Source organism: Molossus molossus, unplaced genomic scaffold (assembly GCF_014108415.1).
Source record: "Molossus molossus isolate mMolMol1 unplaced genomic scaffold, mMolMol1.p scaffold_m16_p_22, whole genome shotgun sequence".
NCBI lineage: Eukaryota > Metazoa > Chordata > Mammalia > Chiroptera > Molossidae > Molossus > Molossus molossus.
This window is the reverse complement of record NW_023425358.1, coordinates 34,450,388-34,476,109: the sequence shown is the minus strand read 5'-3', so window position 1 is coordinate 34,476,109 and position 25,722 is coordinate 34,450,388. Positions and strand designations below refer to the sequence as shown.

Here is a 25,722-nt window from a genome sequence, read left to right as displayed (position 1 = left end):
ATGTAGAGATGAACGGGGATCGTTAATCGGCAAGCTATGCAGGTGGTTTACAACTGAATTCCTGGGGGCCCAGCAGCTGCAGAGGGGCCTGGCAGCTCGGGAGAGCTGTAGGTAGAGGAGCTTCAAAGGAGCAGAAAGAAAGACTCTTATTTGGGTAGGAACATGGGTGAGGCAAGAGCAGAAACCTGCGAGGAAGCACCCAAGTGGCCTGTGGGTTGCCAACTCTCCTGTGGGAACCCGAAAACAAAAGTGCCTCCCCCAGCCTTGAGGAGGCGGGTGGCCAATGCTGGAGATTGGTCACCTGATCACAGGGGCTTCCCCCACGGGGAACTCCCATTTGATTTGGGTTTCAAAAAAAGAAGAAAAGAGAAAAAAATTCCCCAGTGTCAGCGTTTATAAAAGGGCAGCAGGTCAGGCATCTCCGACGCTGTCTTCTCACCTCCTGTGATCCAGGTGTTGAATTGTTTTTCTGCTCCCCTGTTCTGTGCTGCAGGTACTGTCTGATGAGCGTGAAAGGTTGTTTCACTGACTTCCACATCGACTTTGGAGGCACTTCTGTTTGGTACCATGTTTTCCGGGGTGGGAAGGTGAGTTGAATTGAATCTCTTCCACTCTGGGTACGTCTGCTGGCGTTTGTGCATGGTGGGGCTTGCTCACTGCCCCGCCCCCCCAGCCAGCCTCTGCTCTGTGAGCACTTTTAAGGCCTGTTGGTCCCCCTGAGGCCGCCTCCTCACTCTTGTCTTCTTCTGGAGGGAAGGATCAAGGTCACCTCTTTTGCATCACATCGGTCACCTGTTCATACTTGCTCACTCAGTCCAGCGCCCTAAGCCCTTTTGGCCAGATTGGAACCCCAGATTTGGCTCCCAGGAGCCTTCAGCATTCATTTGCCTTGAGTGTAGTTCAGCTCCAGCACTGAGACCTTTTAACGTGAAGCTCTGGTTGCCAGAATCACCTGCCTGCAGGAACATTTTACATCAGGGACAAACGTCACCCAGAGGAAGGCCCTATGGGGCGGGCGCTCAGGATGCTCCTGCTGTGTTTGCGTCTGGGAACGTCCCCACGAGGGTGTAGGCGGCCTGCAGGGACGTGGGCACTCCCTGAAAGTACTTGCTGCCCCTGCTCCTTTGGTCTCCGTGTGTGCTTGTTTTAACCAAACCTGTTGGAGGAAATTCCGGCTAAGAAGTCACCCGCTTGGTTCCAGATGTTTTTCCTCTTGCTCCAGAGTCAGCATAAGCTGGGTTTATTTATTGGGCCGTTTTATCATACGACTTCGGAAATTGCCCTTCCTCTCCTTCCCCCACCTTCCCGACAAGCCTGTGGCTGCGGAGAAAGAATGTTCCATGGGGTCCAGGAAGGCTTCCCATCGTGGTGTTTGATCTGGAACAGAGATTCCCTAAAGGCCTGAGAAGGACACCCCAGGAGGGCGGCACAGCCCTCCCTGCCGCCTAGAGACCTGCTGGGCCCGGTCCCAGAGGGATTCCCCACTCCTCCCCCTCCCAGACAGGTGGGACTGTCTCCGTGGGCTGTGGCAGAGCCTGGAGGAAGTCAGACTTGGCCTGGACCTTCAGCTCACTGCCTCCTTTTCCTCCCAAGATCTTTTGGCTGATTCCTCCAACCCTGCACAACTTGGCACTGTACGAAGAGTGGGTGCTGTCAGGCAAGCAGAGTGACATCTTCCTGGGAGACCGCGTGGAGCGCTGCCAAAGAATTGAGCTGAAACAGGGCTACACGTTTTTCATCCCTTCCGGTAGGTTCCAGCGAGGCTGGCGCGAAGTCCGCGTGTCCCTCTGTCCCTGCAGGGTTTTAGGCCCAGCAGCTGGGTCTCTCTGAGCCCGCTGGCCCTTGGCCGTCCTTGAGAAGCTTCCTTGTCACATCTAACCTGTAGCTCCCCACCGTGGGCCAGAATTCTCTCCTGGGAGACCGCCTGGGGCCTCCCCCAGGGGAGGTTTGAATGCCTTCCCCAGGACTTCCTGCCGAAGACTTCCAGGTGACCGGATGGTCCTGTGGAGAGGGTGTAGGTTTTCCCCGGGGAGGGGCAGAGCCTGGGGGCAGGAGTTCTCCCGGGGTGCCCCAAAGCCTAGGTCGCTGGGGGAGGACCCAGAGTGGCAGCCTCCTTTCTGCAGAACAAGCTGAGATGCAACTGGCAACAGCAGAACTCTGGAACTTGGACTCCCCGCTCCCAAACCAAAATTAACTCCACAGCTGCAGCGGAGGGTAGTAATTAAGAGCACTGGCCCTGGACCCAGACTGTATGGCCTTAGTTCAAATTCCGGGTTCTCTTCTTACAAGAAGCGGTGTCTTCACGGAAGTGACTTAACCTCTGAGGCTCAGTGTTCTTATCTGTATAATGGGACTCAGACTTCCCCGGGTGGTTGTGCGGGCCGAGTGAGTGAAGACCTTCTTGCCTACAGCTATTTGGAGTTGGACTGAGGGCTTTTGGTCAGTTATAGGCTGGGTCACTGGTTTATGCTTTAGAGGGTAAGTTGCCGAGGAGAGAGAGGAGTCTGTGTACCACGTCAGATGAGGTGAATCTGAAGGAGGAATTGGGTTGTTTTGCCCCGGGGAAGTGAAAGTGGATGGTGACATAGTCCGCCAATTGGAGGATCGTATCCTGGATAGGGAAGTACAGGCAGATGGTATTGGAATGGCTTGTTCTGCTAGGTAGTCAGCTCCCTGTCACCAGAGGTATACAAGTAGAGGCTATATATGGTTGGGTCAAGGAACCTGCAGGGCATTAGCCACTGAGTAGACGGTTGGACCTTAGGACAGAGGTATCCTTTGAGGCTCCTAAGAGCCACTGGATGGAGAAGCTGGGTAATACTTCAGTTTCTCACCATCGGGCTGGAAGCTGACCTTGGGTCTGGACATCAAGCACCAGTGTATGATTTCAGGTGAGGTGGGGGTAGATGTGGTAGCAGTTCCCACCGTGGGGATGGGGTCTGCACACCTGGGCTTGTCTAGAAAGTTGGACAGAAGGTGGAGACTTTCCTATTAGGGAAATTTGGGATTTGGAGGTTTAGTGGGGGTGACTTGGTTTCCATGGCTCCAGGTCCACCCTCGGAACTGTCTGGCTCAGGGAAGGGAGGTCCCCCTGCTCGAGACAGGAAGGGATTGAGTCGGTGGCAGCATTTACGGTGGGAACCCTGGTAGATGTGGCATGGAGAACCCGGAAGGAGGGGGTACCCTTCTAAAGTGTTCAGGCCATTCGATAGGTGTTCGAGGATTGGCCCTGGTGGATTCAAAGGAACTCTGGCTTGCTTTTGGCCTTGCTGACCCTCTATGACCTCGGGCTGGTCTCTTCCCCTGTCTGCACCTTAGCTGTCCCATCACTACAATGGGGGCAGTTGTGGGGCTGAACTTAGACCCTCAGGATCCCTCCCAACCCTGTCCCCTGAGTGCATGCCTCCGCATGGCCCTGGGAGGGCCGGTCTTCTCTCCGGGTCTTATGCAGAGTTGGGAGGTGGCTCATCGCTTTCCCCCCAAACGGGGATGGGAGTGTGTTAATTTTGGTGAAGGAAGCAAGTTGAAAAAGGTCTGGAGAAGCAGCATCTGAGCCATAGCAGGGGTGTGACGGCTGAGGGCAGGAAGTACATTTGAACGGCCACAAGCAGGCCAAGACGTCGGGCCCTAAGCATCCTGAGTGAGACACATTTTTTTCTGAATTTTTGGGAAGTAAAAAAAAGAGACAGTTGGAGCCCTGGTTGGTTTGGCTCAGTGGTAGAGTGTCGGCGCGTGGACCAATGGGTCGCGGGTTCAATTCTGGCCAAGGGCACATACCTTGGTTGCGGTTGGTCCCCGGCCCCGGTCAGTGTCCTGCGGGAGGCACCCAGTCAGTGTGTCCCTTTCATATCAATGTTTCTCTCTCTCTCTTTCCCTTTCTTTCCCTCTCTCTCTACCTGAAGATAAATGGAAAAATATCCTCAGGTGAGGAAAGAAAAAAAAGGGACCGTTGGAATTTGTCACCTTCTCAGAGGCGGGGGGGCACATGAGGTTCCTAGGCATTGATTTCATGGACCAATGAAATTAAAAGAAAATTCTTGAGAGCTGATACAAAGTTACTAACTTGTAGTTTTGCTAGAGGTGGACGTTAATTTACTTTTTCTTTATTGATTTCTTTTTAGAGAGAGAGGAAGGGAGAGAGAGATAGAAACATCAGTGAGAGAGAACATTGATTGGCCGCCTCCTGCATGCCCCCCACTGGGGATCAGGCCCACAACCTGGGCACGTGCCCTGACTGGGAATCAAACCGGCGACCTCTTGGTGTCTGGGTCGACGCTCAACCACTGAACCATACGGGTTGGGCAAGGCAGTGGACGTTAATCTAAAAAACCAACCCAGAATCTACTTTTGCTGGTGTTTCATGAAAGGAAGACTATTCTGACACTAAAAATCGTGGCAGTACATAATTTCAGAATAAAAGACAGCACTTTAAATTTGATAGGGTTGAGTTCATGAAAATTTACACCATCTTCATTCATGGGCTTGGCCTACCCCTCTGGCTGCACCTGTCCGGGTGAACTGTAGTTAATAGTAAAAAAATGTACTGCTGGACAACAAATATTTTATATTTTTGTATTCACTGCAAACAAGTAAGTAAACACCCCCCCCCCCTTTTTTAAATAAAGAAAGTTCCTGAGGCCCAGAGAGGTGAACAGATTAGCCCAAGGTCACACTGTTAATAAGTGACAGGGCAGGGTGAGAACCCAGGTGTGTGCTGTCACAGAGCTCACCTGGTTGCCTGCTAGCCGAGGAGTCGGCAGATTCAAGATGTGGTTCCCCTGTCTCAGCCGTATGACTTTGGGAGAATTATTTGCTCATTTAATAGGCTTTCTCAAGGGTCCACTTGGCAGTCTGGAAGGTGCTGGGAAGGATATGAGACAGATTCCCTCTGTCCTGAATACGTGTCCAGCCCGGGAGCTGCCAGGATGGCGGAGTCCAGTATAGAAACCTCGGAAGGACCCTGGGGTCAGTGACTTGGGCTGGCCTGAAAGTATTTCCCACTTTTGCTTTATAGTAAGCACTACCCAAGACCAAGATTCATGGTAGCTGCAGATGTTTCTTAGACCCGGGCAAGTCTGAGAAAGTAACCCGTACCTACTTATTAGTGCAAGCTGACTTGGGCCTCTGATGACCCACCTGTGAAATGGGTCCAGGGCAGGGACAGGGTGGCAATGACGCAGTCTGGAGGTGAGGCAGGGGGTGGTGGGACTGTGGAAACTGGGCAATTGCTGCTTAGTTCCAGCCAGTTAAGGCCCGGGTGGGAGTGGGGCCTGGTGGGCCCATCTTCTCATTTTTCTCGAGGAGGAAGCAATTCAGATCATTGTGTGAATTTCCCCCATTTTTGTACGTGGGTGAGTCAAACTAAACACACCCCTGGGCCCTGGTGCATCCCGTGGCCTGCCAGTTTGGACCCAGAGAAGAGAGGCCATCCACGCTCCATCGTGGCCAACTTGGGCCTGGCCCAGCATGGGGGTCAGTCGATGCTGGTGAAGGAAGCAGGTCGTGGGCCTCTGTGAGGTGCCCCTGAGTTCTGTGACCTTAGGTTTTACTCCTGCAGCAGCCACAGAGACACATGCGGGTGGGAGGTGCTTTGGGTGTTCCCGATTCTGAGCATCTAACCTGTGGAGGAGGCTCCGTGTGCCCCTGCTGTCCTCCTCGGCTCCCTCGGGTCCCAGAGAACACCGTCAGGTTCTGCGAGTCTCCTGCTTTCCTTCCGTGACTGCATCTGTCCCTTGTCGCTTGGCCTGAGTAGCCTCCAGTGTTGCCTTCATGTCATCGGTGGTTCTGGCCTGGGAGCAGGAGCCAATGCCCGCCTCCCCGGCCCAGTCATCAGCCCGGGACACCTGCGTCTCCTGCCTCCTGGGGTGTGGCCAAGGAGATGCCACGGGGTGGGGGTGTGGATGGGCTTTATGAACAGTATTATTTCCCCTCGCTGGTTCTCCTGGAGGGAATCATTGAAGTAGTGAAGCAGACCTGGGAGGGCACAGGGGAGGGACTCAGCAGCGACCCTAACCCAGGGGAGGCTGCCTGGCCCACCTGTGCGGCCCTGGGGAGTAAAGGAGAGGGGTAGAAGCTTCTAGAACCCCTGGAATGGGAGTCTTACTGGGAGTACAGGTTCCCTGCTTCCCTAAGCAGCACCTCTCTTCTGTCCCCTCTGCTCACGCATCAGGACAACAGGTGTAAGTCAGGTTCCCACCTGCCAGGAGAGGAGGGCGAGGCAGGTCAGTGCGATTCCCGTGGGCATCATGCTCTCAGAGTACTGCAGCGGCCAAGCCACCGTGGGCAGCGGTGGGTCAGGGGGTGGGTCGGAGGCCCAGGGGACTCCACAGGGGCACACCTGCGGGCAGAGCTGCTCCCTCGGCCTCACGGTGGGGACGCAGGGAGCTCACAGCACAACCAGCTGACTTCAAAGCCTTCATGCCTGTGCTCTCGGCTGGCGGTCTTTTCCTGCCCTCCCCCAGGCCGCCAGCTCTGTCCTGCTGCCGGCCGCAGCCTGTGGTCTTGGAGCTCGGCTCCCAGGGGCAGCTTTGTCCCAGCAGCCGGGACTGCCTGCGGCCGCCCAGGACTCCGGGCTGGCGCGTGTCAGCTCCTGGCAGGGAAGAGGCTGGAACAGCCCTGCGGGCGGGAGGAGGGGACCTCAGCACCTGGCTCGGGATCCCGGCTGGCCCCTGCCTGTCCCCCGTCCCCTCTGCTCATCCTGTGTCTTTCACCGCGAGTCTCCGCCTCTCCCTGTCGCCTTTGCCTCCGTGTCTTGTTTCCCTGGCGGTTCTGTCCCTCCCCATTTGCAGGCCTGTCTCCTGGGACTCGCAGGCCTGCGCTAAGCCTCTGACGTGGTGATGGTGCAGCGCGGCGGTTGAAAACGGAGGCGCTGTCACTCACCAGCTGCGCCTTCACTCAGCAAGTGGCTTAGCCTCTCTCAGCCTCGCTTCCCGCATCCATGTATGGAGTGGACCATGAGACCACCTGTGTCCGAGCTCTGCGTTGTCCCTTCCCGTGGCCAGGAGCACATGCAGGTGTAGCGGGCACTTGGAATCTGGCCAGTCGGAGAGTCGCTGTCAGAGTTCGGTTTTGTCCTTGGCCTTTATGGACCAAGCAGAGGCTGATTCCCTGGGTTCCAGTCCTGATTCATGACTTTCCTTTGCTCCGCCTCAGCCTCCTCATCTGTAAATTGGGGATGAATGTAATATATACTTTTTTGGGATTTGGGGAGAATTAAATGAGTTAAGCCCTGTTAAACCCTTAGACCAGCGCCTGGCCCAGGGTAGCACTCAATTAGCATTTTCATGTTTACTGTGTCGGGCTTTGGGCTAGGAGCTCAGGGAGACGGAAAAGCCCCAAGGTGCCCCAAGCTGTTAAGGAGCTGTAGGCGGGCCCGGCTGGTGTGGCTCAGTGGTTGAGCGTTGACCCTGCACCAAGAGGTTGCTAGTTCGATCCCCAGTCAGGGCACATGCCCAGGTTGTGGGCCCGATCCCCAGTGGGGGGCGTGCAGGAGGTGGCCAGTCTATGTTCTCTCTCATCCATGTTTCTATCTCTCTCCCTTCCTCTCTCTCTAAAATCAATAAAGAAAAAAAAAAGCTGCCGGCAGCGGGAGAGCAACTTGTCAGCAGCTCAAGGCCTGGAGGGCAGGGCTGATGTGGGGGTACAGGTGCGCTGTGGCTAGGGACACCGCCTGAAAACTGGCCTTTGAGTGTTTTGTTGGCAGAAAGTGGAATCAGGCAGAGAAAATGTCGATCCTGCAGCTCCGGCCAAATGTCACTTCTTCGTTGTGGCCCCGAGTAATCCTTTGTGACCCCTCATGAGACTGGCAGGCCTGGGATGTCCAGGAAAAGGCTCAAGGACATCTGAGCAGCCTGCATGAGGGGTTTCCAGCTCCCTCCGGCCAGCAGGGGAGGGGACAGGGCCCACGTCTCTGTTGGCTGCCGCAGCCAGGTCTCAAGCAGCACAAGGAGGCCTTTGTCATCAAGGTCCTCAACAGGTGGGGGCTGGTCTGCAGCGGCCCACCACCCAGCCTAAGCTAGCCAGCATCCCTGCCTGCAGTGGTCCAGCCAACTGCCGGCCTGAGTCCTCTAGGCTGGCCAGAGCCCGGCTTCCTGCATCGGGCGGCCCGAGCGTCTTCCACCCTGGCTCTGGGTGCTCATCCTGCGCCTTCCCGCCCGCTGGCATAGGTGGGGTCGGTGGCTGACCTGGTCTCTCCCTTCCCACCCCAGGCTGGATCCATGCCGTCTACACCCCTGTAGACTCTCTGGTGTTCGGCGGAAACATCCTCCACAGCTTTAACGTGCCCATGCAGCTGCGGATCTATGAGATCGAGGACAGAACGCGGGTAAGGTGGCTTCCTTCTCTCCGGGTGGGTGTGCCCCTGAGCTCTGCTGTGACTGGCGTGTGTGGACAAGTCACTCCAAAGTCCCCCGCAGTGCCCCCTCCCTCCTGCTCCCTGCCTCCGTCCGGGCCTGGGTCCTGCTTCTTCAGGGCAGGGGGTGACCACAGGAGCCCTTCCCAGAGCCCTGGGGGTTTCTGTTCACCTCCAGGCTGGTGGCAGCCAAAACCCCCTTGCTGAAGAGGAAGTGTCTCTTGAAAAAGCACCCTGACATGTCAGGCGTCCTGCCTCCTCCTCCTCCTCAGGTGGGGCCGGGATTAGAGGGAGTTGGGGGAATTTCGTGGTGGTTGTTGCTGTGGTTTGCAAGGGGGGCTGGGCCTTGGAAAGAATCAGGGCTTGGCCTCGAGTCCCTCAGGGACCCCAAATGTGCTGTCGAACCTGAGGAAGCCAGTGTCTGTGATCCCCTAGGTGCTGCCTCTGAGCTACTTCTCGGTGTCCACTGGGGGTGTCCCTGGCCCCCTTCACAGTGATGGTAATGGTGTCTCAGACACTGAGTTTCCCCCACCCCGCCCCACCCCCAGGACCTGATGTGTGCCCTCTGTTCCACTCCATGAGTGTCCCCTGCAAAACACCAGCTCCTTGGAACTTGCCACCCTCTCTCCTATGCTGGAACTTGACCAAGTGTCCCCAGGCATTTGAGACAGGTCAGAGGGTGGGAAACGGGGGCACAAAGAGCCCATTTCTTCTTCATTGTGCCTTATAGTTATTCAGCCGTTTCTGTTCTTTATTTTGAGAGAATTCACAAAGACTTAGTTCCAGCATTTAAAGGGCCCAATTCAGTGGCATTTCGCACACTCAGTGTCATGCATCTGTCATCTCTGTCTAGTTCCAGGACATTCATCACCCCCAAAAGAAACCCAGTCCCTGTTAGCAGCCCCTCCCCGTTCCCCTTCCCCCAGCCCCTGGCAGGCACTAATCTGCTCTCTGTCTCTGTGGATTCACCTGTTCAGGACGTTTCGTACACATGGAACCATAGTGTGGCCTTTTGTGTCCGGCTCTTTCCCTTAGTGTGATGACTTTGAGCTTCATCTGTGTTGTAGCAGGTGAAGGTGCGTCATTCCTTTTCATGGCTGAATCATATTCCACTAGAGGGACATGCCGTAACCTGTCTTCTCGGGCTTTGCCACAGAGATGACTTTTTTTGCCTCAAAGATGTGCTGCTGTGCTTGGACCCTAAAGAAACACCTTGTAAAAAAGAGAGAAACCTCTCGTAGAGCAGTGGTTCTCAACCTTCCTGAGGCCGCGACTCTTTAGTACAGCTCCTCATGTCGTGGTGACCCCCAACCATAAAATTATTTTCGTTGCGACTTCATAACTGTGATTTTGCGACTGTTATGTCTTAGGCGACCCCTGTGAAAGGGTCGTGCGACCCCCGGGTTGAGAACGGCTGCTGTCGCGGCAGGAGCCCTGGCCCAGATCTCTGCCTTTCGTGGTCTTGCTTTCTGGCCTCGGTCTACACGGAACCAGAGAGGCGTTGAAGTCCTTAGCCACTCTGTGTAATCTGACCTTTTCAGCAGTCCTGATCCCGAGGGTCGCTGTCAGAGTTTCCCAGGGACCCCGTTAGGCACATTCAGCACCCAGGTGCACAGAAGGGACAGTGCCCATCTTCCCGGCGGGGGGGAGAGTGCTGCCAGGGAGGCCCAGCTCTGCAAAGACTGGGTCTCATTCTGTGGATGTCCGTGCCCTTCTGTGCCGCCCGCCTAGCGTCTCTTCCCGGCCTGGGGGAGGCTGCCTCAGCCCTGCGCTGGAGGTTGTCCTTCTGTGGTGAAAGCTCCACTGGGGTTCGCGTGGTCATCCCAGAGTCTGGACCAGGTGCTGTCTGGGGCTCGGGCCACCTGCTCTTCGGCCGGTCCTGAAGAATGGGCCAGTTTGTTTGTGAGCAGACCAGGAAGTGTGCGATAGAAAAGGAAAACTCTAGAAAGAAAAGTCAGGCCCGTGACTTTCCAGGTAATTCCTGAAAGCCAGGGTCAGGCTGGGATTTATTTCTGACAGTTGCAGCCTCCCCTCCCCCCAGGAATCGAGATCATACATCTCAGTGGATTTGGGCCTCATCATTCAGGGAGGAGCCGGCTCCCCTCCCCCCTCAGCAGGAGGCCGGGGTAGCGGGGGGAGGGGGGGGTAACAGAGTGGAACCCTGAGCTCCTGAGGCATACCATGCCCACATGCGGATGAGCTGGGCATGCCCCTCCCCCAAGGCCCACTGTCCCTGTCGTCTGAGTGGACACCCAGCCGGTTTCCCCCAAGCAGGTCGACGGGCCGCAGGGCTGGTGGGCAGGCTGGGCCGGACCCAGAGGCAGGCCGTTTAATCGGCTTTGATTTCTGGTCCTCGGTGGGGGCTTGACTACAAGGCCTAATTGTTCATGTCGTAGAAACCAAGGCAGACAAAAGATGCCCGGGAGAGAGCACTGGATGCCAGGAAAGGTGCCAGGGCTCCTTGTCAGCTTGCTACAGCTTAATTCTCTGTCCTTGTGAGCTGCTGAAGACGTCGGTGGCCATTTACAAATCGCCGTCAGGAGCCCTAAAACAGGGTGCTGCTTGGAAACCAGCGGCCGGGGGTGGGACAGGACAGCTCAGTCTCTAAGTGAGCTTGTCTTAGAAAAAGAATTTGCCTTTTGTGGCCCACAGTAGGGGACCCTCCCCAGGCAGACCAGGGGGACCCCATGGTTCTCCAGGGTTTAGGAAGCCATGTCTTGCTCTCACGATTTCCATTTCTCTGGGGTGCATGATAGGTGACTTTACCTGCTGCCCCGAAGTCCAGCGCAGACAGGTGTTCTGGGGCGGGTGGGTTTCCCTTTCCCGCTCCCTTTGGAGAGCGAATCTTTCCCGGCTCATTCTGAAACTAAGCAGAGGGTGGACGTACTACATCACAGAAGGGATGGGTTGCATAGTTATTATTTGAAGAGAACGTCGCAACAGCCGTCACTACATAGTTTTAACTCCAGTTAGGTTGATAAGGGATAGGGATGGTCCACATGATCATTAAACTGCCGTCTCTCCCTTGTCCCCCCCCCCATGGCTCCGGGGAGCGCGGCCTTCTCAGGAAAGGTGATGCGCCCGTGGGGCTGTTTGGAAATGGCAGATCATTCAGCCTTCCTCTCACCTTTCTCCCACCATTGGATTTTTTTCCCCCATTGACTTTTTTTTTTTTCCAGGAGAAAAACAAATTTTTAAGATACTTCCACCCACCCTCATATTTTCGTTTTTTAAGTCCTGAGGCCTCTCGATGCTCTGAGATACCCGGGGTTCTGATCTCCTGAGTTCACTCTGCTCAGAGGAGGGGCTCAGGCCAGGTGCCGCGCATGGGCCTTTGGGAACTCAGACTGAGCCCTGGAGACCCGCTGACACACGGATGACCCCCAGGCTGGGAGCATCGCGTGTTTTCTGACCGCCTTGCCTTTCGGTGAACAGCTCAGTTGGATGAGGCTCCGATTTTGTCAACAAATAATGTTGAGCAATCGTGTGTTTAATGTTCCCAGGCATGTGGCTGAAACCTTTTGAAGGCGAAGGGTGGAAGGCGACAACCCGTTTGTAAGTCAACTCTTTGCCGGTTCTGTCTCCTGCGGTGCTCTCTTGGAAAAAAGAAAAAAATCAAAATGGAAAAAAAAAATTTTAATTCCTTCATCAGCATTTGTTCCCACCCAGCTGGTTTCTCTTGGGCTCAGCAACAGTGAGGGGAGACTTATGTTCCCCTCCCAAAATACGGCCAAAAAGACCCCCCCCCCGATCTACAAAGATGCTCGGGCGCCATGGTGCCCAGCAATGAATGCAGAGTGGCTCGGATGATCTCCCCAAATTTGAAAAGTCGAAAGCAGCTTCAGAGTTTTACCGATGGAACCCGGAGTCGGGTGTGAGCGAGGGCCTAAGAGGCGGGCCTGCCCTCCGCTTGCCCTAAGTAATGGCAGTTTATTCAGAATCGCTTGGCCTTTGTTCTGGAGTAGGGATGAGCCTGAGACCCCCTCGAACCCTCCTTCGAAAGAAGAGGTGGGGGTCTCCCTGAGGCTGAAGAGCCTCTCTCCTTTTAAACCCCAGAGGTCACTGATCTGGTGGCTGGAAAACAGTGGTCAGCACCCCATCCCAGCAGTAAAACTGGGGTTCTCGGGAAAGTAAGTAGCTGGAGCCAAGGAAAGTGCTAGATGGTGTTCCCGACTCCATGCACCCCCCGGCCCCCGCCCGAGGACCTCAGAAGCACGTGGCGGCCAGGACCTCATCCCAGAGCGCACCACGCACCGGAGGCAGCGAGGTCAGATGGACCCGGTACACATAGGGGAGAAGTGGGGCCCCCAGTGTGGGAAGAGGGCCTGGAAACTGAGTCAGCGGAGCCTGGAGGAGGCACTGAGAGCTGGGATTGTCCCACAGGGCAAGGCTGGGCCTTCTCCAGGTGGGCACTGAGAGGCAGGGAAAGAGCATGTGACGGCGCACGGTGGGCCTGGGTCTGCTTGTCCTGGGTCGGCTTGTGGAAGGTTGCCTGTTGGCTGCCGGCAGAGAAAGGTAGGAGAGTGTGCTTTGCATCACATCCAGCTCCCTGAGTTCCTGGGAGACAGAAGAGGTGGAGAGGGGTCTCTGCCCTGGTAGAGGTCCCTGGAGGCAGACACCTCCTTGGTGAGAGGGTAGGCGAGCGGGTCAGGAGTGAGTGTGGACGGGCAAGGTCTCTAGGTAGCCTTGGAGAAAAGGGCCCAGGGGAGAGGGACCTCCTCCCCATGCCGTGAGTCTGTCCTTGCCCGCTCAGGATGCAGCTTCCGGAAGGCTCACCTGTGCCAGGGCTGCCAATGGCATTGCTTCCTTCTCGTCTTTCGCTGCCGTCTCGCCTGTGTAGACCCTGAGTGCTGCCACCCATCGGAACCCCTTGGGCCCAGGCCTTTCAAAGCTTTCAGCACCTATACTTCCTCCCCTGTAAGAAACAGCCAACAGGGTGGTCTCTGTCTGGACTCCTGTTCCAGACCTGGGGGTGTGTCCCTTGGAGTTACATGGGGAATTTGTGTCCAAGGGAGTCCCCAGGAAATAACAGGTGGGCAGTCCAGGTGGTGGTGGTGGTGGTGAAGGAACAGGAGGTGGCCCCTCTGAGGCCCCGCCCCCAGAAGAGATGCCACACCCCTCCATCCTCATTGGTCCGCCTGGTGTGGCCTCTCCTCCAGAGTATAGGAGATGCTTCATGGCCTGTCTGCACATGGACATGGGTAAGGTTTGGGTATTGATTTCTGTTTTTCCAGGGAGGGAGGTCTAGTAGAGTCTGTGCAAGAATTTTTGAGAACAACCAGGACCCCATTTCTGTTGTAGCTAGAATCAGGCAGTGGCTTGAATTCGTGGGTCCCCGCACCCTCCGGCAGCAGGTCAGGGGCCAACTCTGTTTCTCGAAGCACAAAGTGGACCCCATGCTGCCCCTTGGCGCGCAGCTCAGGGAACCTTGAAATGATGCTCTCACCTAGGTCTCTTCCTCTCTTCTTCCCCTCATTTCTGCATGCTATTGGTAGCTCCCCCCATTCAGCGCCTCCCCCTTGTCCTGCAGCCCCCCCACTTCTTCCTCAAACCATGTGTGCTGTTGCTAAGACGATGAAAATAACTCCCACCCCCAGGAACTCCCACCCCTCAATTCTCTCCCTCCTTTTTTCCCTTTGCCCTCCCAGAAACTAACCTCTGCCCCTGGATCTTTGCTTTCAGGTGCAGCCCAAATTCCGTTACCCCTTCTACTATGAGATGTGCTGGTATGTCTTGGAGAGATACGTGTACTGTGTGACCCAGCGGTCCTACCTCACTCAGGAGTACCAGAGGGAATCAATGCTGATTGGTGAGTGGACAGCAGGGCCACCGCCTCAGCTGCTCCGCTGGGGCCGAAGCCATTTTACCAGTGGGGTCCTGAGAGTCCCTGGGCTCCGGGAAATCTTTGGAGGACCCTTCGCTGGGAAGCCATCCTTGTCAGCTGCCCACTTGGAATACAGAATCCAAGAAAATGAAACGATGACCCCGACAGAGTTATGTCGGTGGCCTCCAGCCAGGTCTCACTTCTGACTATGCAGATGTGGGGAGGGGCCGGTCCTGGGCGTGATGGCTGAAGCAGGATCCCCATGGAGCAAAGCATCCTGATTCTTTTGATTTCTGAGTAGCCCCCAGTTGACCTTTTTGCCCCCTGTGCCCTGAGGGTTGAGTCTATGTAAGAGCAGGCCCATGAGATAGCAGCCAGTTCCCCAAATCCCAGCTTTGAGCCAGCTGGAGGGGTGGCCAGGGCTGGAGATGCAAGCTTGGCAGAGCAGTGGGTGGTTCTTAGCCGCAGCTGCAGCGTCCGGCCCCGCTGCCGTTACTTAAAGGGACATCATCCCCCCAAAAGGCTCAGTCCTTGCATCCTGACTCCCGGACTCCCGCCCCAAAGTTGCTTCTTCCCCTTTGCCTCTGAGCTGTCCCTGCTGAGGGGTTTCCGCTGTGCCTCAATTCGTCCATCTTCCCCATCGCGGGATAGAACAATGTGACCGTCCCTTGTGATTTCTCCCGTCATCTCCAGGATTTTCGGTCTTTTTTTTTTCCTTCTCACTAAACCTTCTTCCTCCCCCTTGGCTGCCATCCTTAGTGACTTTAGGGTTGGTTTCACTGGCATGTGACGGGGCACACGTTTGTGCTGGGGTTTTGTTGGGAAGTCAGTGGCCTCCTGGAAATTCAGGTTTGGGGGTGGTGGCGGGGGTCACCGTGAGTGCCGTTCCTGTCAGATGATGCGATGCTCAGGTGTGAAAAATGCCGGAACCCCGCAACCTGCCCTTCTAAAGCCTGCAGCCTGCTAGGGGATGGAGGTGGTTCCGGAACAGTGTGAGAGCCACCGTGAGAGCAGCTGTCATGCGTTCCTGTGGCAGCCCCAGGCCGGGAAATGAGAATCACGCCTCTCGTTTAGGGCCGTAGGAGAACATCCCCGACTCTGAGAGGCAGTCTGGAGCCAGTGTTGGGTCATCGCTGCCTTCTTTTTTTCTTAAATTTTCTTACAACTGTTTTCCCAACTTCTGTAGTCCATCATCCAAAGAGAAGGGGGGACATCAGGGAGACCCCTCATTGTTCGAATGCTAGTTGTGTGCCAGGAACCATGCTCAGTGAGGCCTTGTTCAGTCCTCACAACTGGCCTTTGGAGGGAGCAGTCTTTGCCTTACGTGTTTTTAAATTTCATTGTTTTCAGATCGAGCAGGAGAGAGGGAGAGAACCCTCAGAGAAACATCGATGTGAGAGAGACATGTCAGTTGGTTGCCTCCCACACAACCCCAACCAGGGCCGGGGATCAAGCTGCAACCGAGGTACATGCCCTTGACCAGAATCGAACCCGAGACTCTTTGGTCCGTGGGCTGATGCTCTAACCGCTGAGCCAAACCAGCCAGAGCTGCCTAATAGTTTTTAAAGAGCACTATGGGGGTACAGTCACACCCTACAATTCACCTATTTAATGTGTTCACTTTAATGTGGTTTTTAGTTGTGCAGCGATTCATTGTCCTGGAGAGAAACCTGTACTCTTATTTATTTATTTATTTATTTATTTATTTATTTATTTATTTATTTATTTTTTAACTCCTCACCCGAGGATGCTTTTCCATCTATTTCCGGAGAGAGGAGAGAGAAAGAGAAAGAATCAGCGATGTAAGAGAGACACATCGACTGGTTGCCTCTCGCACGACTCGACCAGGGCCGGGGACGAACTGCAGTCTAGGTACGTGCCCTTGACCAGAAGCGAACCTGGGGCTCTTTGGTCTGCAGGCCGACGCTCTCACCCAGCGGTTCCCAACCTGTGGGTGGCGACCCCTCTGGCGGTCGAACGACCCTTTCACAGGGGTCGCCTAAGACCATCGGAAAACACGTATTTCCGATGGCGATTCACAGCAGTAGCAGAATTACAGTTATGAAGTAGCAGCGAAAATAATTTTATGGTCGGGGGTCACACAACACGAGGAGCTGTATTAAAGGGCCGCGGCCTCAGGAAGGTGGAGAACCGCTGCTCTAACCGCTGAGCCAGACCGGCCAGGGCAGAAACCTGTACTCTAGTTATCTTATCTCATCCCCTCTCCTCCAGCCCTCAGCAGTCCATCTACTTTCTGTCTCTGTTCTGGACATTTCGATGAGTGGAATCATACATAATATAAGCCCTTAGGCTAGGTGTGTTCAGAGAGGTGAAGCAACTTGTCTGGGTACACACAACTAGCTGAGCTGGGACTTGAACCTGTGTCGGACTGACTCCAACCTTTCTAGAAGCGAGGGAAGCAGTAGAACTGTCCGAAGAAGCTCAATGTCCAGAGTAAAGGGGGAGGTGTAGTGAGTGGAGGTCCTGGGGACTTCCAGTAGGGAGTTTGGGGTATTCACCTCAGTCTCTTTTGTGACCCCTTCACCCCCATCTCCTGTAGATGCCCCAAGAAAGCCCAGTATAGACGGCTTCTCATCCGATTCCTGGCTGGAGATGGAGGAAGAGTCTTGTGAGCAGCAGCCCCAGGAGAAGGAGGAGGAGGAGGAAGAGGAGGAAGAGGGTGTAGATAAGGTGCCCAAGCCACCCGCCGATGGCCCCGCCTCACCCACCAGCACCCCCTCTGAGGATCAGGAGCCCCCAGGGAAGAAGCCCAAAGCACCTGCCATGCGGTTCCTCAAAAGGACTTTGTCTAACGAGTCAGAGGAAAGTGTCAAGTCCCCAACAATGCCCATAGACTACCCTAAGACGCCCACTGGCTCGCCCACCACCGAGGTCTCTGCCAAATGGACCCACCTCACCGAGTTTGAACTGAAGGGCCTGAAAGCTCTGGTGGAGAAACTTGAATCCCTCCCAGAAAGCAAGAAGTGTGTCCCCGAGGGCATCGAGGACCCCCAGGCACTGCTGGAGGGTGTGAAGGTGGGCAGGGAGTTGCGTCTGGGGCTGGACAGCTGCGGGCTGGGAAGGTTCTGTTCAAAGCATAGCTTTCCCAGGACAGCTCCGCTCGGGGGCTTGGTGCAGACCGCCCTTGAGGCACGCCGTGCATGGAGAGGGGCCTCTGGTTTAAGCAAGCTCATCCAGGGTGTCCAAGCGGAGGCCACCGTGGAGACCTGTGCGGCGTCTGGTGGAAGCTGGCTCTGCGGTTGACAATGAGTTCTTTCTCATACTCGTTGAAATTTGAGGGTTTGCCAACAGTAGGTGCTGTGGGGGCACCGAGAGTGTTCTTGGTTTGGGGACAGACTCTGCCATTGTGCTCAGGGACATTTATGTTCTGGCTTGGCTTCCCCTGGAAGGTGTATCCATTTCACATTAGCAAGCTGGACAGCCTCATGGTCCTCAAAGTGGTCACCTAAGGTGGGCCTCATGGCCACCTGGGGCCCAGAGGTCTCCAAGTGGAGCCTAACTATTGAGCCAACTTTCATTGAGCACCAGCTGTGCTGCCCGTTGGGGAATAGAAATCGGGGGGTCATAGTCACTGCCCTCAGGTAAGTTCACTGTCTGGCAGGAAAGAAAGCAGGTGAAGAAATCAGGAAACGGAATCATGTGCAACTGAGTGTGCTGTGTATACCCAGGGCATGAGAGTGGGCGAGGGCTCTGGTATAGTTATGCAGAGGGCATTTGAATTGGGCTTTAGAGGCTATGTAGGAGTCCTCCAGATGGGGAAGGCTGTTAGAGGCAGAGTGCTAATGAACAGGGGTTTAAGAAACATGAAATACACTGAGCGGCCTTGTCCTGCTGTCATCGTAATAGTAACCTTTGTGGAAAGCTTACTACCTGCCAGGTACCAGTGCTAGGCACGTAGTAGTTACCCTCGTTATCTGCTCTTACCTGATGAGGAAGTAGGCGCAGAAAGTTGAAGGGACCTGCCTGGGGCGACAGCCTGTAGATGGTGGAGCTGGGATGAGGACCCAAGAATGCCTCCAGGGTGCCTGTGTGGACGGACTACACAAATTCCCTCCTGTCGGCATTGCTAAGGCTTTTTGGTGTGAGGCCTCAGAGATACTTGGGCTTCCTTCTCCAATGTCTGATTCAAAAAATAATCCAGCTGCCTGCTGGGGTTGGAGACTGAATTTAAATCTCTTTTTTGATGTCTGCAAACTCTATCCAGGATTTGATAATTAGTTCATTTATTCATGCATTCATTTGGGAAACATTGTGTGAGGCCTTGGGATATCGAAATATTGTCCTCCCCTTTGTGCTCAGTGACCAGGGGCTGAAGTCTTGGGGTCCAGTGAGAGTGAGATCTGGGGCCCACATCAAGTAGCCTGACAGGTACCACCAGTAGAGGGAGCCTGTGTACGAAATCACTAATCCCGGTACATTTGACTTTATAGAGCAGGTGCGCCCCCTACAGGTATGTGAAAGTAAAATTTTATTGCAGAGTAAAATAATTGTGGTATTTCCGTAAACAAACCTTTACTTGCAAATGGGTCTTTTTCATTGATTCTTGACTTTGTTGGAGGTTGCTGGCCTCTCGTGAGATTTTTATGAAAATATATTTATACACACAAAATTTTGCATGTAATGTCCTGAGCCTGTTCCTGGACCACAGGTTAAAAACCCCTATTCTTGCCCTGGCCAGTTTGCTCAGTGGTTAGAGCATCAGCCTGCGGTCCAGAGAGACCTGGGTTTGGTTCCCGCTGAGGGCACGTACCTTGGTTGCAGTTTGTCCCCGGCCCTGGTTGGTTGTGCAGGTGGCAGCCACTCGATGTGTCCCTTTCACGTCCATGTTTCTCTCTCTTTCTCTCTCTCCTCGATGTTTCTCTCTCTCTCTCTCCCTCCCACTCTATCTGAACAAAAAATGGAAAAGTGTCCTCGGGTAAGGATTAAAGAAAACAAACAAACCCTACTCTTGTGGTAGGGAATTTTGTCTACTGGGTTCCCCAAAGTAAACCTGAGAGTTCTGTGATATGGCTACTTTTTTTCTTCTAAGGTCCTGTAAAGTGAGAACAAGGTATTTTCTTTTCTTTTCTTTTTTTTTAATCCTCACCCAAGGACATTTTTCCATTTTTTGTTCAGATAGAGTGGGAGGGGGAGAGAGAGAGAGCAACATCGACGTGAAAGGGACACATCGAGTGGTCGCCACCCACACGGCCCAACCAGGGCTGGGGACAGACTGCAATCCAGGTACGTGCCCTTAGCGGGAACCAAACCTGGGTCTCTCTGGACCGCAGGCCGACGCTCTAACCGCTGAGCCAAACCAGCCAGGGCCAAGGTATTTTCTTTAGTAATTAAATTGTTCATAGTACTAGGGTCCTGAAATGTTGTAAATGAGTTAAACACACATTTATTTCAAAAGGAAGTATTATTCTGTGCTTGCGGGGAGGCTTATTTCTTTAACAGTGTCTGTGTCTCTGATCTGTGTATGTGCAGTGTTCCCGACCCCTGGTTGGTCAGATGTCTTTCTGGGAATTGTACTTGGGCCCCTTTTGTTTCTCACCTGTACCCACCTGATAGGCCTCTGAAGGCTTAGATTCAGCCCCTCGATGAGGGGGAGGAGGCCTGGGGTAGGGCTCAGACGACTTTCAAGGAGCCCAGCCTCTTTCCCCAGCCGTGGGGTTCAGTGCCAGTTCATGATAATATGTGATAATGCGTCTCAATTACTATGTGCTATTGTAGGTTATTGGTTTTTTGGTTTTTTTTTCATATATAAGCTCATTTAAATCTCCCAACAAATTGTGTTTGGCCGACATGGTAGTAAACATTTTTTAAAATTAGTTTACAACGTTAAAATATCAGGAGTTGCCCAGCCGGTGTGGCTCAGTTATCCCAAGGACTGAGAGGTCCTGGTTCGCTTTCTGGTCAGAGCACATGCCTGCGTTTGGGGCTTGATCCCGCCAGTAGGGGGCGTGCGGAAGGCAGCTGACTGATGTTTCCCTCTCGTATTGATGTTTCTCTCTCTCCCTTCCTTTCTCTCCAAAAAGTCAGCAAAAACTTTTTTTTGTTTTATTCGTACCCGAGGACATTTTTTGCTTTTATCTTCAGATAGAGTGGGAGGGAGAGAGAGAGGAAGGGAGGGAGAGAGAGAGAGAGAAACATTATGTGAGAGAGACACATCAACTGGTTGCCACACGACCCCAACCGGGGCTGGGGACAAACTGTAACCGAGGTACGTGCCCTTAGTGGCAACTGAACCCGGGACTCTGGTCCGCGGGCTGATGCTCTAACCGCTGAGCCAAACCGGCCAGAGCAACAAAAACATTGTTTAAAAATGTATCAGGAGTTATATAAAATGCCATGGCGTCCTTGCCCGTGTTTCTGACTGGCTGCCTCCCTGAGTGTGTATTTTCCACTAGGCTGGCACATCTCTTTTTCACATAATCTAGCCACTTAGCTCATTTGTTGAACTCCACAGTCTTTAGAGATATTTCCAGTCTTGAGCCTTGTCTGAGGAGGCGGAGGCCCTTTAAAAAGGCTGCAGAGTTCGTAAACTGTGTGCACAGGCCTCCTAGGGCCCCAGGAAAATTGGAGCTTCTGCTGGCACCTCTAAATGCGGAGTGGTCAGGAGCCCGAAGGGCTGGAGGGGACCGGTGCTGTCTTCCAGAGCAGAGGAGCTCCTGCCTGTCTGGCTGGGCCGTCATCAATCCCTCAGTCTCTAGAGACCCAGGAAAGATTTCTTTTAATCCTCACCCGAGGATATTTTTTTTTTCATTTATTTTCAGATAGAGTGGGACGGAGGGAGAGAGGGAGAAAAACATTGATGTGAGAGGGACACATTGACTGGTTGCCTCCCACATGACCCCAACCAGGCCGGTACGAACCACAACCGAGGTACATGCCCTTGACCGGAATCGAAGCCGCGACTCTTTGGTGTGAGGGCCGATGCTCTAACCACTGAGCAAAACTGGCCAGGGCGACTCAGGAAAGATTTCTGAAGCCAAAGCTGACATTCCGAGTTAGAGTGTTGTCATAGGGGTGAGCAGCGTCTTCCCAGCTGCACACCTAGGTTCCTCTGTCCTCTCTTCCCGGATGTTGGGGGTTCTTTCTCCCTGACTGAGAAATAAAACGCAGCTCAGGGGTCTGGGGCCAAGGCAGAATCCTTAGCCGATGCCCACTGCTCCAGTGCCAGGGAGTGAGTCCTGTTTCTGACCAGTGGTGTTTCCTCCTTGGCGATTGACCAGTTGTGATCTTTGGCTTGTGTTGCAAAATGACGAAGTCTTCTTTCCTTCTCTTCCTTTCTACTGAGCCCTGTGTTTGGTATTTTTAGGGGTAGTGATGTAACAGAGGGTTGATCACAAGAGGAAAGAGACAGGCCTGTCACCTAAGGAGCTCCCAGTGTGATCGCGAAACAAGCTGTGTGCTTGTGCTCGCGCGCGTGCGTGTGCGTGTGTACTCCAAATCCGCTGCCTGTACCAACTCAGGAGAACAAAGGGAAGCAGGGAGGGCCAGGGAGCTCAGTTCTAGACATCTGGGCAACCATAGATCTGAAAAAATGGCTAGGTTGACCCATGCCACTTGTTTTTGCCTAACATTAACTCCTGGGCCCCTGAAACACTTTTGTTATCCCTACTAGTAACGCAGCTAAATCAGCTTCTAAACTGCCCTTTCACAACTAAACAAACTTTTAAATGTCCCTTTCCTTAGAAGTTGTCAAGCAGACACATTTCACAGAGGACTGGGGCATTGTATCCTAATATGGCGTAAGCCAGAAGGGATTGGCCGACATTTGTTGAGCATTTCTTCCGTGTATGATGATCCTCCACAACCTGGAAAGGTGGGGACTGTTATTTTCCCAGTTCTTGGGCGAGGAAACTGAGACTCAGAGAGATGTGGTGACTTGCCCAAACCACGTAGCTAATACGCTTATAACGACGATGCACTGGTGTGTGTTAGTTTCCTGTGACTGCCATGAGAAGGGACCCCAGACTTGGTGGCTCACCACAGAATGTATTCCCTAACAGTCCCAGAGGCCACAAGTCAGACATTAAGGTGCCGGCAGGGCTGTGCTCCTTGGAAGGCTCTAGGGCAGGGCCCTTCCGTGCTCCTCCAGCTTCTAGTGGTCCCTGGTGTTCCTTGGCTTGTCACAGCGTGGCCCACCAAGGAAGGTCACATTCACAGGTTCGGGAGTTAGGACTTGATCAACCCAGGCAGCCTTGATGGTTGGGCTGGAGCTTGGGGAGGTGTCCTCGAGGCAGTGCATTGAGGTTGCAGGACTCCTTACCTGTGGCAAGGGGGGGACCCCTGAGACTGCGGGGTTCCCCAGAGCAGTACTCTGAGCTCCTCCCTGTTGTTCTCCCTTTACTGGCCTGTGTTTGGTGATTCGAGATGCCTGCCTCTGCTTTATTATCACAGTGGTGGTAGTTTTAGTCACAGTATAGATGGAGATTCTAATTATTAACGCCCCACCCCTGGAAACAGTGGCACCTGCATCCATTGTTGGCATTTAGCTCTTTGGGAGAAGTTGCACAAGGGCGAGGCCCAGCATGTCCACTGTCGGTGGGTATCGTGTTGGGTGACGGGAGTGTCCCGCAGAAAGGGCCCCGTGGCCCAGATCTTTCTCTTTTTCAAAGCCTGCCCTGGGCTTTCCCCCTGCAGGCTTGAAGGGTGTAGCCCGGGCTCCCTTGTCTCTGCTCCCAGGAGCCCCGGGGTGTGTATAAATTCCGGCAGAGCCCAGGGAAGCCAGCACCACGAGTCCCTTCGGCACAGTTTATTTCTCAGGGAGAAAATCTCCGCTTAGAATCCTCTCTTCCTGCAGCCTGTCACCTGCAGGGCCACTGCTGACTGTCAAGTCCAAATGGATTGTTAAGAGAAATAATGAAATTTCATGTTTGGGCAGGCCCACTTTGGACATGCGTGTCTCTTCCGTGATTGGGAAGAAGTTTGAGAAATGCTTTCTTTTTGAAAAATCCTCACCCGAGGAGATTTTTCACTGATTGTGAGCTAGAAGGGGAGGGGGAGAGGAGCGAGAAAGAGAGAGAGAGAGAAACGCCGATGTGAGAGAGACACATTGATTGGTTGCCTCCTGCACAACCCTGACTGGAGCCAGGGATTGAACCTGCAACCGAAGTGTGTGCCTTTGACTGGGAATCAAACCTGAGGCGGTGGTCCTGGGGCCGATGCTCTGACTGCTGAGCCAGACTGGCCGGGGCGAGAACTGCTTCCTAAGGAGTTCATGGCTGCATCATTCTTGCGTATTTGCAAGGGATGGACGAGGATGGCTCCCGTTTGTATTTGTTGATAGAGTGGTGAATGTGGAGCCCAGGTTGCCCCCTAGGGCCCTGTGTGTGAATAATGGGTGTAGGTCAGCCACAGAGGTTATGGGAATGGTTTTCTGAAGCCCTAGCACCCAACGTTATGACCTAGGCTTGTAGGCAGATGGTCCAGGTCAACGCCAGGTTTCTCTCAGCTGTGTGTCCTTGGGCGAGTCACTTAATGTCTCTGAAGGTTAGTTTCTGCTTTTGTGTAATGGGGGAGAATTGGCCCTACCCCACAGATAGGATTATTTTATTTATTTATTTATTTATTCATTTATTCATTTATTTATTTATTTATTTATTTAAATTCTCACTCGAGGATATTTTTCTATTTATCTTCAGATAGAGTGGGAGGGAGAGAGAGGGAGAAAAAGGGAGAGAGAGAGAAACATCGACTTGAGAGGGACACATTGCCTGGTTGCCTCCTGCATGATCCCCACCAGGGCCAGGGACGCACTGCAACCGAGGTACGTGCCCTTGGCCGGAATCAAACCCACGACTCATTGGTCTGCGGGCCGACACTCTGACCGCTGAGCCAAAGCAGCCAGGGCCAGATAGGATCATTTTAATGCCCAGGGCAAGCACTCAACAGATGCTCTAAGAATGGCAGTAAAATCACATCCAGCTCCATGGTGGGACATCAGGGTGTGGATATCACTGTTCTACCTTCAGGCAAGATAACAGGAAGCTGCAGCTTACTCAAGGTCATGCTGTCTATAAGTTGCAGAACTTGAACCCAGATCTTCTCACTCCAGAGCTGCAGTCCCAGGCACAACAATTACAGTTAAACTGGGGACATGAGGTACACAACTGGTACTTTCTAGAACCTCTGAATCCATTCCTCTCGGAGTAACTGCTTTGTCCCACTGCCTCCTCCCCTTTTATTTATTATTTATTTATTTATTTATTTTATCCTCACCTGAGGACATTTTTCCATTTTTTGTTCAGATAGAGTGGGAGGGAGAGAGAGGAAGAGAGAGAGAGAGAAACATCGACGTGAAAGGGACCCATCGAGTGGCTGCCACCCACACGACCCAACCAGGGCCGGGGACAAACTACAACCGAGAGGTATGTGCCCTTAGTGGGAACCGAACCCGGGTGTCTCTGGACCGCAGGCCGACGCTCTAACCACTGAGCCAAACCGGCCAGGGCCCTCCTCCCCTTTTAAAAAATTGTGGTAAAATAAAAAGATGAAATGATTGGAGGAAAAAAATAGTGGTAAAATATACATAACAAATTGACCATTTTATCCATTTTTAAGTGCACCGTTCAGTGGCATTAAGCGCATTCACACTGTTGTGCAGCCATCACCTCATCCGTCCCCAGACCGTTTCATCGTCTCAGACTGAAACCGTCCCCACTAAACAACTGTCCGATTCTTCGTCTGTCCAGCCCCTGCTGACCACCATTCTACTTACTGCTTGTATGAATTTGACTCCTGGGTACCTCATACCCACTGGAGTTGGATCATGTGTATATTTTTGGTTCCTTTCTGTTGTATTTCCTTTTAAATACATACATGGTAGAAAACTTGATACTCCAAGCATTCTGTTTTACCTTATTGTAACTGTTACGGTCTGATTGGCATTTTAAAAATTATTTTCTATTAATAGACTTTATATTTTAGATTTACAGAAAAATTCAGCAGCTAGTACAGTTTCTATATACCCTGCACACACCCAGTTTCCCCTGTTATTATTTTATTTTATTTTTTTATCCTCACCTGAGGTCATTTTTCTATTTTTTGTTCAGGTAGAGTGGGAGGGGGAGAGAGGAAGAGAGAGAGAGAAACATCTATGTGAAAGGGACACATCGAGTGGCTGCCACCCACATGACCAACCAGGGCCGGGGACAAACTGCAATCGAGGTACATGCCCTTAGCGGGAACCGAACCAGGGTCTCTCGGGACCGCAGGCCGACGCTCTAACCGCTGAGCCAAACCTGCCAGGGCTTTGTTATTAACATCTTACATCAGTATAGTACATTTGTTACAGTTAATGAGCCAATATTGATACATTGTTTTTTTTTTCTTCAGTTTTTTTTGTTAATCCTTACTGGAGGATGTTTGTCCATTGGTTTTTGGATAGAGATAGAGTGGAAGAAGAGGGGGAGGGAGGGGGGGGACAGAGAGAGAGAGAGAGAGAAACATCGATGTCTCTGTGTCTCTGGTTGCCTCCTGCCCAGCCCCGGGGGCGGAGATGGAACCTGCAACCCAGGTACATGCCCGTGACTGGGAA

At 53.3% G+C, this 25,722-nt stretch overlaps 1 protein-coding gene across 7 annotated transcripts in view; it reads left to right on the top strand.

Moving 5' to 3' along the window:
• KDM2B (lysine demethylase 2B) overlaps positions 1 to 25,722 on the top strand; it is a 103,213-nt gene that overhangs the window by 33,312 nt on the left and 44,179 nt on the right. For all 7 annotated transcript variants that reach the window (XM_036276334.1, XM_036276331.1, XM_036276335.1 and 4 more), the window contains 5 exons: positions 494 to 587; positions 1,594 to 1,747; positions 8,208 to 8,323; positions 14,033 to 14,159; positions 16,735 to 17,210. In XM_036276334.1, coding sequence (XP_036132227.1) covers positions 494 to 587; positions 1,594 to 1,747; positions 8,208 to 8,323; positions 14,033 to 14,159; positions 16,735 to 17,210 — 967 coding nt within the window. The remainder of the gene's footprint in view (positions 1 to 493; positions 588 to 1,593; positions 1,748 to 8,207; positions 8,324 to 14,032; positions 14,160 to 16,734; positions 17,211 to 25,722) is intronic.